At 45.2% G+C, this 12543-nt stretch overlaps 1 protein-coding gene across 2 annotated transcripts in view; it reads left to right on the top strand.

The window, feature by feature from the left end:
• Positions 1–12543, top strand: part of hdac3 (histone deacetylase 3) — a 41721-nt gene that overhangs the window by 26574 nt on the left and 2604 nt on the right. For both annotated transcript variants that reach the window (XM_048543811.2, XM_048543810.2), the window contains 5 exons: positions 63–127; positions 1407–1496; positions 7292–7350; positions 8613–8692; positions 12138–12295. In XM_048543811.2, the coding sequence (XP_048399768.1) occupies positions 63–127; positions 1407–1496; positions 7292–7350; positions 8613–8692; positions 12138–12295 (452 nt within the window). The remainder of the gene's footprint in view (positions 1–62; positions 128–1406; positions 1497–7291; positions 7351–8612; positions 8693–12137; positions 12296–12543) is intronic.

Raw genomic sequence — 12543 nt, 5'->3', positions numbered from 1 at the left:
AAATGCAATTGTCCTCATTGCTTTACTTGCCTCTGTCTGACGTTCTTCATTTATTTTTCCAGTGTGGTGCAGATTCTCTCGGCTGTGATCGTCTCGGTTGCTTCAATCTCAGTATAAAAGGACATGGGTAAAATAGAACTTTCTTGCATCATGCCTAATCTGACAAGACGTTGCTTTATACTGACAACCAGTGGCTTTAACATGCCTTATCTGATATCTGAGTCAGCAGTTCCATTGTCATGCAGCTAACAAAATGGTCGAGGGCAAACTAGACAAATCTTGTGTTTTCGTCTTGTTGCTTCTGTGGTTATTAAAAAACATTGCGTACCTTACTAAGCTGTGATTTCCTGGATGTCACAGTATTTTGCTACTGCTGTGCACTCTATCTGTCCTGCTGATTCCTGGCTTAAATTGTCCTGGATAGCAATCTGAATCGCAAAGTATTCACATTGAAGAAAGATTTGTATTTACATACGTCTTTATGACCTCAGGATGTCTCAAATTGGGATGGTTTAGTTACCGTGGAATCAGTAATGTGCAGAACAAGATCCCACATGGCAGCAGCATGATGAAATAATCTGTTATAGTGATGTTGGTTGAGGATGAAATATTAGCCCCAGGGTTCAATGGCAAACTCCCCTGCTCTTTAAACTAGGGGGAGCCTCAGTCTGAAGGTTTATCTGAGTTGCAGTAACACTGACACTGCACTAATTTCCCTGTGCTGACCCTGGGGACATCAGCCTCGATATTATATTCAGATCGCTGTGGAAGCGCACGGCCGTTAGCTTAATGGTGTTGCCTCCTGCTGAGCCATGGTTGATGTTTAGCTTACATCACATTGTCCCAATGCAGTCCTTTTGACAGCATCTGTGGATACCCATCGCACTCCCAGTGTTCTACTGTGTCATGCTCACAACACAGCCAGCTGAAAGCCAGCTCACTCATTGGATGTAAATTTTTATGCTTTATAGCTACTTTGCAAACAAAAATACTTACTGTTTGGGTTCTGTGGGGAAGCACCTGCCAGTTAGCGCACTTATCATATTCCTCTGACTTTAGATTCATCATCTAGTATGGTATTGATGTATGAAGCTAAAATTTTCTTCTCCAAAATTTTGCTTTCAGAAAACTTTAGCTCAATTTTTTATTTAATAATTTGGATGCATTAGATGAAAAAGCTGTCTTGAGCTTGGAGTTGGTTGCAAATTTCAAAATGGAGATGTTTTATATATTTGAGAGAGGCTGTTAATGGTAAAAAAAACCAAGCTGGCTTGATGGAGTTAAGATGTAGATCAGCCATGATCTGAATTGAATAGCATCCTCCTGTTTTTCTAATCTTGAAATGTTAACAGTAGAGAAGTGCACTTGAGTTTGTGCATTGTTAATGTGATTTTTATGTGTTGCAGGGATTGTGTAGAGTTTGTGAAAAGCTTCAACATTCCTCTACTGGTTATGGGAGGCGGGGGATACACTGTTCGAAACGTTGCTAGATGTTGGTGAGTTAATGATGATGATAATTTCAGAATTGAAAGTGTTAAGCACCTTTGGAGAGGTGTGACCCCTGGTGTTTCTCAGCAGTCTGAAATAGAACCTTGAAGTTTTCACAATATATGACTTGGCTCTTAGATTAGAAAGCATTTAAATTCTTTGGCAACACTAAATTAAGGTGGCACAGTAACCATCGTATTGGGAGCAGAGAGTTGCAAAAGGTCATGAATGAGTTAAGTGAGTGGGCAAAGCAATGGCAGATGGAATTCAGTGTGGGGGAGGTGAGAGGTCATCCACTCAGGACATAAACAATGAGCAGAGTATTTTCTAAAATTAAAGTTGGTGGGAACTGTGGAGGAGCAGAGTGAGTTAGAGATCCAAATGCGGAAATTACTGAAAATAAGCAGACAAGACCAGAAAGTAATTAGGAGCAGCCTGGAATCTTGGCTGTTATCTTGCATGCTGGATTATGAAGCAGGTGAGTATGAAGTTATAGCTTGTTATCTTGCCAGTTCCTCAGGATCAAGAATAACTTGCTTCCTGTCTGAACATCCTGCGGTCGAAAAGAGTCCAGTCCTGGATCTGTGCACCCTGCCATTGGTGTTTTTGGAGTTGGTCAGGTGTTATGCTTGGGTTTTACACACTCATTCCACTGTTGGCACTTGGCCATCATCTAATCCTGTTGGAGATGCTCAAAGTGTTTGGCACCTTCATGATGTATCTTCTCCAGTTTGGATGAGAGATTCCCGTGAGTGTTGACTTTATATAAAGCTCCAGAACTCCATGCAGTCTGGAGTAACTGCATTCATTTCTGAGATTGAACGAAAATCACGCCTTAGAAATGGCATATTGCCTTAAAGGGGATGCAGTGAAGGTTGATCAGACTGCTACCAGGCCTGTAAAAGTTATGTGATGAGAGTTTTTAGATAGACTGTGTTTGTCTAGAGCATTGATGATTAAAGTGTGACCTAATTGAGGTGCTAGAGATGATTAGAGGATTTCATAGAATCCCTATATTGTGGAAGCAGGCCATTCAGCCCAGTTTCACACACAGCCTCTGAAGAACATCTCACCAGACCCACCCTACTACCAATCCCAGTAATCCTGCATTTTCCATAGCTAATCCACCTGGTCTGTAAATCCCTGGACAATATGGACAGTTTAGCATAGCCAATCACCTAACTCGCACATGTTTTGACTGTGCGAGGTAACCAGAGCACCCTGAGAAAATCCATGCACACACCGCGAGAATGTGCAAACTCCGCACAGAGAGCTCCCAGAGGATGGAATTGAACCTGGATCCCTGATGCTGTGAGGCAGCCGTGCTAACCACTGATTTGATAGGAGCGATAGAGGGAAACTGCTGGAGGAGTCCAGCGCAAGGTGATCAATCTTACAATTATAGTCAGGCTGTTCCGGGCTGCTGTCAGGGAGTGCTCGTTCACACAGACAGACTGTTCACTTCTGCAAAGGCTGTTAAAGCCAGGAGGTTCACTGAAAATCTCAAAGCCAGGATTTTGCAAAAGCAAAATACATGAGCTGCTACAATATGAAAACACAGCTTTTTTTTTGAGAGTTGTGGCATAAGCCAGCATTTGTTGCCCATTCCTAATTACCCTTGGGAAGGTGGTGAGCTACCCTCTGGAAATGTGCAGTCCTTGAGGTGTAGGGCACCCACACTGCTATTAAGAGAGAGTTTCATGATTTTGATCCAGCAACACTGAGAGAACAGTACTGTACTTCCAAACCAGTGGGTGTGTGACTTGGAGGGGAATTTCACGTACTAATGTTCCCACGTATTTGCTGCCCTTGTAGACGGTAGTCTTCAAAGGTTTGGAAGCTGCAGTTGATGGAAACTTAGTAAGTTGTTGCGTTGCATTTTGTGGATGATGCACACTGCCGATGTGTGTGGGTGGTGGAGGGAATGAATGTTTGTGGCTGTTGTGCCAAACAAGCAGATCTGTTTTCTCCTGGATGGCGTCAAGCTCTTTCAGGGTAATTGGAGCTCCACTCATCTGGACAAGTGGGTTGTAGTCCATCTCACTTCTGACTTGTAGATGGTGGACAAGCTTTGAGGAGTCAGAACTGAGTTGTTTGCTCTAAGATTCCTAATGTGTTCCCTGCTCTTATAGCCTCTATTTATATGGCTAGTCTAGTTCAGTTTCTGGTCAATGGTGACCACCAGGATGCTGATAGTTGGGGATTTAGCAATGGTAATTCCACTGAGTGTGAAAGGACAGTGGCTAGTTTCTTTCTTGTTGGAGATGATCATTACTTGGCACTTGTGTCACACAACTGCTATTTGTCACTTATCAGCTCAAACCTAGATGTTGTCCAGACCTTGTTGCATTTGTACATGGACTGTTTCAGTATTTGAGTCACTATGAGTGGTGCCAAATATTGTGCATTCATCAGTAAGAATCCCTACTTGCTGAGCTTCTGTGAAAGAAAGCAGCTGAAGATTGATGGGCTAAGGAGACCACTCTGAGGAACTCCTGCAAAGATGCCTTGGAGATGAAATGATTGACTTCCAAGCACATCTGCCACCTTTGTGATAAGTATGGCTGTAAGCAGCAGACAGATTTATGTTGACTGCAGTTTCCCTCTCGATGTATACTCGAGTGTGGATGTAACTGTGACATGGAACACGCACTCGGGTGCTGTGACCTGTCCACATCTGCTGCCTGGACCTATTGATGGCCAATTTAACCAGGCCCCCAAGAAAGCCGTCTGATCTGCCCACCCTTCTCCAAACAGGGTTCCAGTAAACGAGGAGCGTGGGTCTGAAGTACAGCCAACAATTTAAAAGCGATCTTTGTAAGAAACTAAATAGGCTGCAATTGAAAACATTCACCATAATTATGGAACACAGTTTCCTCCAGGCCACAAAAACTGCACGTGGCCTGGTATCGGTGAACAAATTTAGCCTTCTGTTTCTTGGAACTGCAACATGCAGCACTGTCCTTCCGCAACCCTGCTGGAAAGAGGGAAGACCCTCTTGTAGGGGGCCCTCCACCAGTGACCTCCACCACCAGATGTAGAGTGTCACACTAAGGGCTATCCAGACAGTGGACATAAGTGAGGAAGTGGAACATGTGCAGCCCCAGCCTGTGCGAGTAACCTCTTGGTGCTGTAAGGAAGGGTGCAGAGAGAATTGCCTTGAGACGTTTCAGATTGAACAAAGGGACCTTGGAGTGTACGTTTGTAGTTCCTTGAAAGTGGAGTTTCCAGTAAACAGGATAGTGAAGAAGGCATTTGGTACACCTGCCTTTATTGTTCAGCGCATTGAATATAGGAGTTGGGAAGTCATGTTGCAACTGTACTGGACATTGGTTGGGCCACAAATGGAATACTATATAATCAGTTCTGGCCTCCCAGTTATAGAAAGGATGTTGCAAAACCTGAAAGGATTCAGAAAAATTTACAAGAATGTTGCCAGGATTGGCGGGTTTGAGTTATAGGAAGAGGCTGAATAGACTGGGGCTATTTTCCCTACAGCATCGAGGCTGAGGGGTGACCTTACAGAGTTTTATGAAATCATGAGGGGCATGGATAGGGTAAATAGCCAAAGTCTTTTCCCCAGGGTAGCAAAATCCAAAACTAGAGGGTATAGGTCTGAGGTGAGAGGGGAAAAATTTAAAAGGGACCTAAGGGGCAACTTATTCACATAGTGATGCGTGTGTGGAACTAGCTGCCAAAGGAAGTGGTGGAGGCTGGTATAATTACAACATTTAAAAGGTGTCTGGATGGGTACGTGAATAGGAAGAGTTTAGAGGGATATGGACCAAATGCTGGCAAATGCTGGTTCTAGATAAATTTAGGATAATTGGTCAGCATGGATGAGTTGGACTGAAGGGTCTGTTTCCGTGCTGTATGGATCTATAACTATAAATCATGGAGTGCTGCACCTTGGGAGAGGGTCTAGTGCATGGGGTCAACGTCAAGGTCCATAGACAGGGGCCAGTTTGCCCAGAAACTCACTGCACGGGGTCTCGCCTCAATCCCCTGCAGCATTGTCAGGGCAGGGTAACACAGTCACGAGTTTCAGGATGGCATGGCCCATGTATTGGATGTTAATAGAGGCCCTCACAGCCAATTGTGCTAAAGTCAGTCAGCCTGCTTCTCCATCATCCAACACATCCCTAGCATCCCAAGGCCCCCCCCTCCATCAGCTTTCTTATGGCAGCTGCCAGTTCTCTCTGGCAGAGAGCTCCAGTGCAAGGCAACCTGCTGCAAACCTCAATCAGATACAGATGGAAGCTCTGAGGACTTGCCTACTCCATGTTGTAGTCGCGGGCACACATCTGGCAAAAGGAATGTGTCATCAGGGCGCAACGCTTCAGGAGGAGGCTCAATGTAAGGGTAATGCTGCAGCTTCTGCGGGTGGAAAGTCAGCTCGGTGCAAAGAAACATCACTTGCCCCTACCCGAAGTGAGAGGCTCAGTACTCAACAGTGACTCGGTGTTGCTTTTTAATCACAGAAAAACCCAATGGGTTTAATCTGCATGTTTATAACAAGTTTTGTGGGGGTGACCAAAGTGACTAAACGTTTCTATAACATGGCAGCATGGCATGGTTAAAATTAAGAAATTTTAGCATTCATCTTGTCTCATTAGCTTACTGTCTCAAAGCACTTCACAGCCAATGAAGTACTTAGTTAAATATAACTTAAGTCTATGCAAGTATAACGTGCATTTTCAGTTGTACTGTAGGAAATGAGATTAAGTGAGATCACTAAACTAGCCATGTCTGATAATCAGTCAGTATGGTAATGATTGTTTGATGATGAATATTGACATTGAGGATATCCCCTTCTGTTATTTGAATTAGTGCAATGAGATCTTTATGTCCACCTGAGGACCAGAAGGGGCCTTGATTTAATGTTTCATTCACAAGATAGTCCCTCTAATAGTGCAACAGTCCCTCAGTGATGTACTGTGCTTTTGTATTTGAGGCTGGAGTGCTACCCCTTGAGCTGCAGCTGGGAGCTGAAACTCACTGAACTCCTGCCAAGTATGTTACTGTTTTGGCTGTGTTTAGTTTTCAGTTTGACTGTGTTTCCTATTCCGTTTGCAGACGTTGCCCAAAAGAAGCATTTCATTGATGCGGACACATATTAAGTTGCTGTCAAGTGGTGGCTCATTAGTTTCCCGGAAGAGTGAAATTCTCTTGGCTTGATTGCCAGTTAATACTTAGTGAACTGAGCTTGACGAGGGCCTCAGTGAGCATGTGGAGAAGACTTGAACAGGAAATTGTGATCTAGAATGCACTACTTGAAATAGAGGTTGAGTGGTATCTTTCAGAACTGGATAACTTTTTCAAAAGAAAAGATGTACAGGGGAATTGGGACTAATTGGATAGCTTTTTCAAACTGATGGCACTGGCAAGCTGGGCCAAATAGCCTGCTGTGTTGCAAGATTCTATGAACTCTTGGGCTGCTACTAGTGATGCTGGCTTCAGGTGTGGAAATTGGCCCTGGTATCTGTTCGAGAGCAATGATCCTGCGGCTCCTGCTGAGAATGTGTGTGACAGCATACGCTGGCGGACAGGATGTGATGTGACCATCCATTCAAAGTAGAATAACCTATCAGCTAATTCACTGTTGAGTTGCCACATTTGGTTAGGATCCTGGAAAACATGCAGTGCCTGCAGGAATGTGCTAAAGCATGGAGTCGATGCATTCAGGAGAGTTCGGGAGAAATTTAGCTAACAGCACACAGAGTTTCATTGAAAAATTGGTTTGGGCTACCATGCATGGGCAAGCTTATTGGAATCCAACTTGTTATTTTAATGTCTCCTGTAGGACTTTTGAAACCTCTCTGCTTGTTGATGAAGAGATAAGCGATGAGCTGCCTTATAACGGTGAGTTCATTTCCAAACCCTATCTGTGGACTAACTAAAGGAACAATATTGGTTCCTGTGTGCAACTAAAGCTGGCATGTTCATGGAATGTTTTTTGCATCCTGGAGCTCTGAACTGAAATCCCACAAAAATTGAATTTGTATTCAACAACCAGACACTAGATTGTTCTAGAAAAAGAAATCCTATGTTATTATAACTTCCCAAAACACGTGAACCAATTCCACTTGGAATTCCTTTTTTTTCTGGACTGAATACATTCTCTGACATTTAGAAGAATGAGAGAGGAACTCACTCAAACATATGCGGTTCTGAAGGGGCTTAACAGAGTAGACGTGGAGAGACCCTTTCCCTTTTCTGGGGAATCCAGAACACAGTTGCACAGTCTCACGAGGGGGATAATTATTTACGACTTAGCTAAGGAGAATTCGTTTCCATGCCAAAGAGCTGTGAACTTTTGGAATTCTTCACCCCAAACAGTTGTAAATTCTGTATCATTGATTGTATTTAAGGTAGGTGTGGATATTATTAGTTGCAGAGAATAAAGAGGCTATGAGAAGTGGATGGGAATGTGGAGCCATGCAATGGTATGAATAAACAGAGCACACTCGAGGCCATATGGTCTACTTCAGCTTCCATTGTGTTGTTTTTAAACACATTAACTCTAGTTGACTCTTGAGTTTCCTTGAAGTAAACCACTTGTTGTAGCACCAGTCCAGGACGTAGCATGATCACATTGTTAGAGGAGTGTAGGATGGACACTAACTACGGCTTCACTAGTGACGCACACGTCCCAAAATTGACCCTGTCCTCAATTACATGACCGCACATTTATGATTTTCACAGGTATTTGGTGACCCTTGTTTGAGACTGGTTCTATTGATTTTAATTCTGTTGTGTTTTTATCCCCAGTTTGGCTCAGTAGTCACTTGGTCACTTTTTGGTATTTTGAGAATAATCAAATACTGACTTTTACTTTTTAATTCTCATGGAGAAATCCCTTTATCTCTTTTGAACCAGGAGTGTGGTTCAACAATGCAGTTGTCTGTTCAGCTGTTGGTGTAATGACTGAAGACACTAATGATAATTGAGTTCAATCTAAACCCAGTCCAATTTGAATGGTGTGCCAGCATCCATTATTGAAGGTCTATTCGTTGTATATTGCTGGCATGGCATTTGTTTTCAGCATTAAGTTTTGTGGGAGCTGTGCTGTGCTATCTTCATACTCAGTGGCATTAATTTGAAAATGTTGCTGTTTCTCTCAGAATACTTTGAATATTTTGCTCCCGACTTCACGCTTCACCCAGACGTGAGCACCAGGATTGAAAACCAGAACACCAGGCAGGTTAGTTGGGGCCTCTGAACATAAGTTATACATTGTATTTCTAAGCCACTTTCATCTATAACAGTTGGTGTTTAGGACTTTGATTTGATGAATTTTACATTGGTAAGCTGAAGGTTGTTATGCTGCCAATTTTCAGATACTTAGTGCCAGCATCAAATACTTGTACAGCAAGAATTAGACACAGTAAAGCTCCCTGCACACTGTTTCCATCAGACACTCGTAGGGCAGGTACAGCACAAGATTAAATAAGGAATAAAGCTCCTTCGCCACAGTCCCTGTAAAATATTCCTGGTGCAGGTACAGAACAGGATTACATACCGTGCCAACAAAGTTGCACCTTAAGTCTAAAGTAGACCAGAAAGTCCCTCTGAGATAGCAAGAACTGCGGATGCTGAAGTCAGACAACACAGTATAGAGCTGCAGGAACACAGCAGGTCAGGCAGCATCAGAGGAACAGGAAAATTGACGTTTTAAGTGGGGACCCTTCTTCAGAACTGGGAGAAGTTGCGGCAGCGGTTGTAGATGAAGAGTTTGAGGTGGTGTCCAGAAGGATGAGGTTCGTTGGAGGTGGGAGAAGAGGTCTACAGAGGGTGGATAAGATTCCCAGTCAAAAAAATAGCCAGGGAGACGGTGGAAAATGAGTTTGACATCCAGATGTGAATGGAATTCATTGATGTGTGGGCACAGGGGGAATGAAGGTGACTTTTTTTGCTGAGGACTGACCGTTTGCCCTCAGTGAGGAGGTGGTCTGGGGACGTGGTGAGGACCCAACAGGGCTTGGGGCAAGGGTTGCGATTGGGTGTATGTATGGGGACGGTCACATAAGTGGAAGTGGCAGCAGTGACAATGTCAGCAGAAGTGATGTAGTTGATAGCATCAGCGGGAGAGGCTGAGGCAACCACATGGTTTATGGCACTGGGCAAACTGAGAGGGAGACCCTGGATAGGGTTGGGCTCTGGGCTGGTGGAGGAGGCCTGTGTTTGGTGGTAAGTGCACACAAGTTTAGTGTACTTACGGTCCTTGATGTCAGGGTGGTGAAGAAGCACCGGTTGGGGATGTGGATCCTGCACAGAATGAAAACAGAAGAGGTCCCTGAGATAATGGGAACTGCAGATACTGGAGAATCCAAGATAACAAAGTGTGGAGCTGGATGTAGTGGGGAGAGGGGACGAATTGGGCTGGTTTTGGGATGCGGTGGGAGAAGGGGAGATTTTGAAGCTTGTGAAGTCCACATTGATACCATTCGGCTGCAGGGTTCCCAAGCGGAATATGAGTTGCTGTTCCTGCAACCTTCGGGTGGCGTCATTGTGGCACTGCAGGAGGCCCATGACGGACATGTCGTCGAAAGAATGGGAGGGGGAGCTAAAATGGTTCACGACTGGGAGGTGCAGTTGTTTATTGCGAATCAAGTGGAGGTGTTCTGCAAAGCAGTCCCCAAGCCTCCGCTGGGTTTCCCCGATGTAGAGGAAGCCACACCGGATACAATGGATGCAGTATACCACGTTGGCAGATGTGCAGGTGAACTTCTGCTTAATGTGGAAAGTCATCTTGGGGCCTGGGATGGGGGTGAGGGAGGAGGTGTGGGGGCAGGTGTAGCACTTCCTGCGGTTGCAGGGGAAGGTGCCGAGTGTGGTGGGGTTGGAGGGGAGTGTGGTGCAAACAAGGGAGTCACGGAGAGAGTGGTCTCTCCGGAAGGCAGACAAGGGTGGGGATGGAAAAATGTCATGGGTGGTGGGGTCGGATTGTAGATGACGGAAGTTTCGGAGGATGATGCGTTGTATCTGGAGGTTGGTGGGGTGGCGTGTGAGAACGAGGGGTATCCTCTTGGGGCGGTTGTGGCGGGGGCGGGGTGTGAGGGAAGTGTTGCGGGAAATGCGGGAGATGAGGTCTACATCGGGGAAACCCAGCGGAGGCTTGGGGACCGCTTTGCAGAACACCTCCGCTCGGCTCGCAACAAACAACTGCACCTCCTAGTCTCAAACCATTTTAACTCGTCCCCTCCCCCCACTACATCACACAACCAGCCCAGCTCATCTCCTTCCCCCACTGCATCCCAAAACCAGCCCAACCTGTCTCTGCCTCCCTAACCTGTTCTTCCTCTCACCCATCCCTTCCTCCCACCCCAAGCCGCACCTCCAATTCCTACCTACTAACCTCATCCCACCTCCTTGACCTGTCCGTCTTCCCTGGACTGACCTATCCCCTGCCTACCTCCCCACCTATACTCTCCTCTTCACCCATCTTCTTTTCTCTCCCTCTTCGGTTCGCCTCCCCCTCTCTCCCTATTTATTCCAGAACCCTCTCCCCATCCCCCTCTCTGATGAAGGCCCGAAACATCAGCTTTTGTGTGCTCCTGAGATGCTGCTTGGCCTGCTGTGTTCATCCAGCTTCATACTTTATTACAGAAGAGGTCCCTTTATAGGTCTGGGAGAGGGAGGCTCTGAGCTGGGGTAGGACTGGTTATACTGTGAGGAGATGCCAGCACATTGATGAGAGTGTGGAGCTGAGGGTCTGCAGAGAAAACCATTTTTGGAGACTCTTGAGTGTAGTAGTTGTCATTGTTTGGGCCAGATTGTGATGGCCTGAAAGTTGTTTGGAGTCCATTGGGAATGATCCAGATGCGTAGGCAGGTACTTAGAAAAGAGATGTGGCTGTAGTAATGGGTTTGTTTAAGTATGTGGTCGAAGAGCTTCAGGGCAGAGTAGATGACCAGTGGATGGCAGTGGGAGAGAGATCCACTAGGTCTTTGCAGAGGGAAGAGGACAGCAGCTTCAAAGTGGGCAGAGGCTTCACAGTGGGGTTATAAATCACTCAGATAGCAAGAACTACAGATGCTGGAGTCAGAGACAACACAGTATGGAGCCGGAGGAACACAGTAGGCCAGGCAGCATCAGAGGAGTAGCAAAGTTGACGTTTTGGGTCAGGACATTTCTTCAGAACTGGAACTTCAGAACAGAAAGTGCTTTGGTTTGAATCAAACCTGCCACCAGCTATTCAGCGTGACAACTTTTCACTATTTCACAGAATGCCAAGAGATGAACAGTAAGTGCTGTCCTTGTCTCTGATGTTCACACTCTGAAAGTATAATAGCCAGTGGGCCTCTTCATTAACTGAGGGCTATGAATATACAGAATGGCCTTGTAGAAAGAATGTAGAATCAAGCTTTAGAAAGATTTCTTTTCCCCCCAATTGTTTAATAAGTATCCATAGAAAAGGAAGAGGAATTAAGGGAATGCTGATCCAAAATGGAAGAGAATAGAGCATTGGCACAAAATGGGATGCTGTGCAGAATTGGCGGTGGGTGGTCCCCAGGCTGGAAAGAATGGATGCCCAAGAGGCTCAAGGGGTTAAATGGATATCATGTTGCAAGGGTAGACTAGATAATGGACGCATAGCTGAAGGATTCAATGATTCTAATGTCAGGTTTCCCTGGTTTCTGTTTCAGTACCTGGATCAGATCAGGCAGACAATCTTTGAGAACCTGAAAATGTTGAATCATGCTCCAAGTGTCCAGATTCATGATGTTCCTTCAGACTTACTGAGCTACGAACGGACAGACGAGCCTGACCCAGAGGAGCGTGGGTCAGAGGACAACTATAATAGGTAGGTTGTACTGTGCCAGAGTTCACATCAGCACCTTTGGTATGGCAGATTGTCCCAATCTGTTCTGTGTATTTTGCTCAGTGTGACTAAGGGTTTAAATCCTTTGGTGCTTGATTAAAGATCAGGAAATTTGGGCAATGAAAAGTACAGGGGAAGAACTGTCTGCTTTAAATACTAAGGTTATGGACTAAAATGGGTAGCATGTTCAGCATTTTACAGAATGGAATTCTGACAGTATAGAAGGAGGC

This window comes from Stegostoma tigrinum, chromosome 13 (assembly GCF_030684315.1).
Source record: "Stegostoma tigrinum isolate sSteTig4 chromosome 13, sSteTig4.hap1, whole genome shotgun sequence".
NCBI lineage: Eukaryota > Metazoa > Chordata > Chondrichthyes > Orectolobiformes > Stegostomatidae > Stegostoma > Stegostoma tigrinum.
The sequence above is the reverse complement of the archived record's forward strand: the minus strand, read 5'-3'. Positions and strand labels throughout refer to the sequence as shown.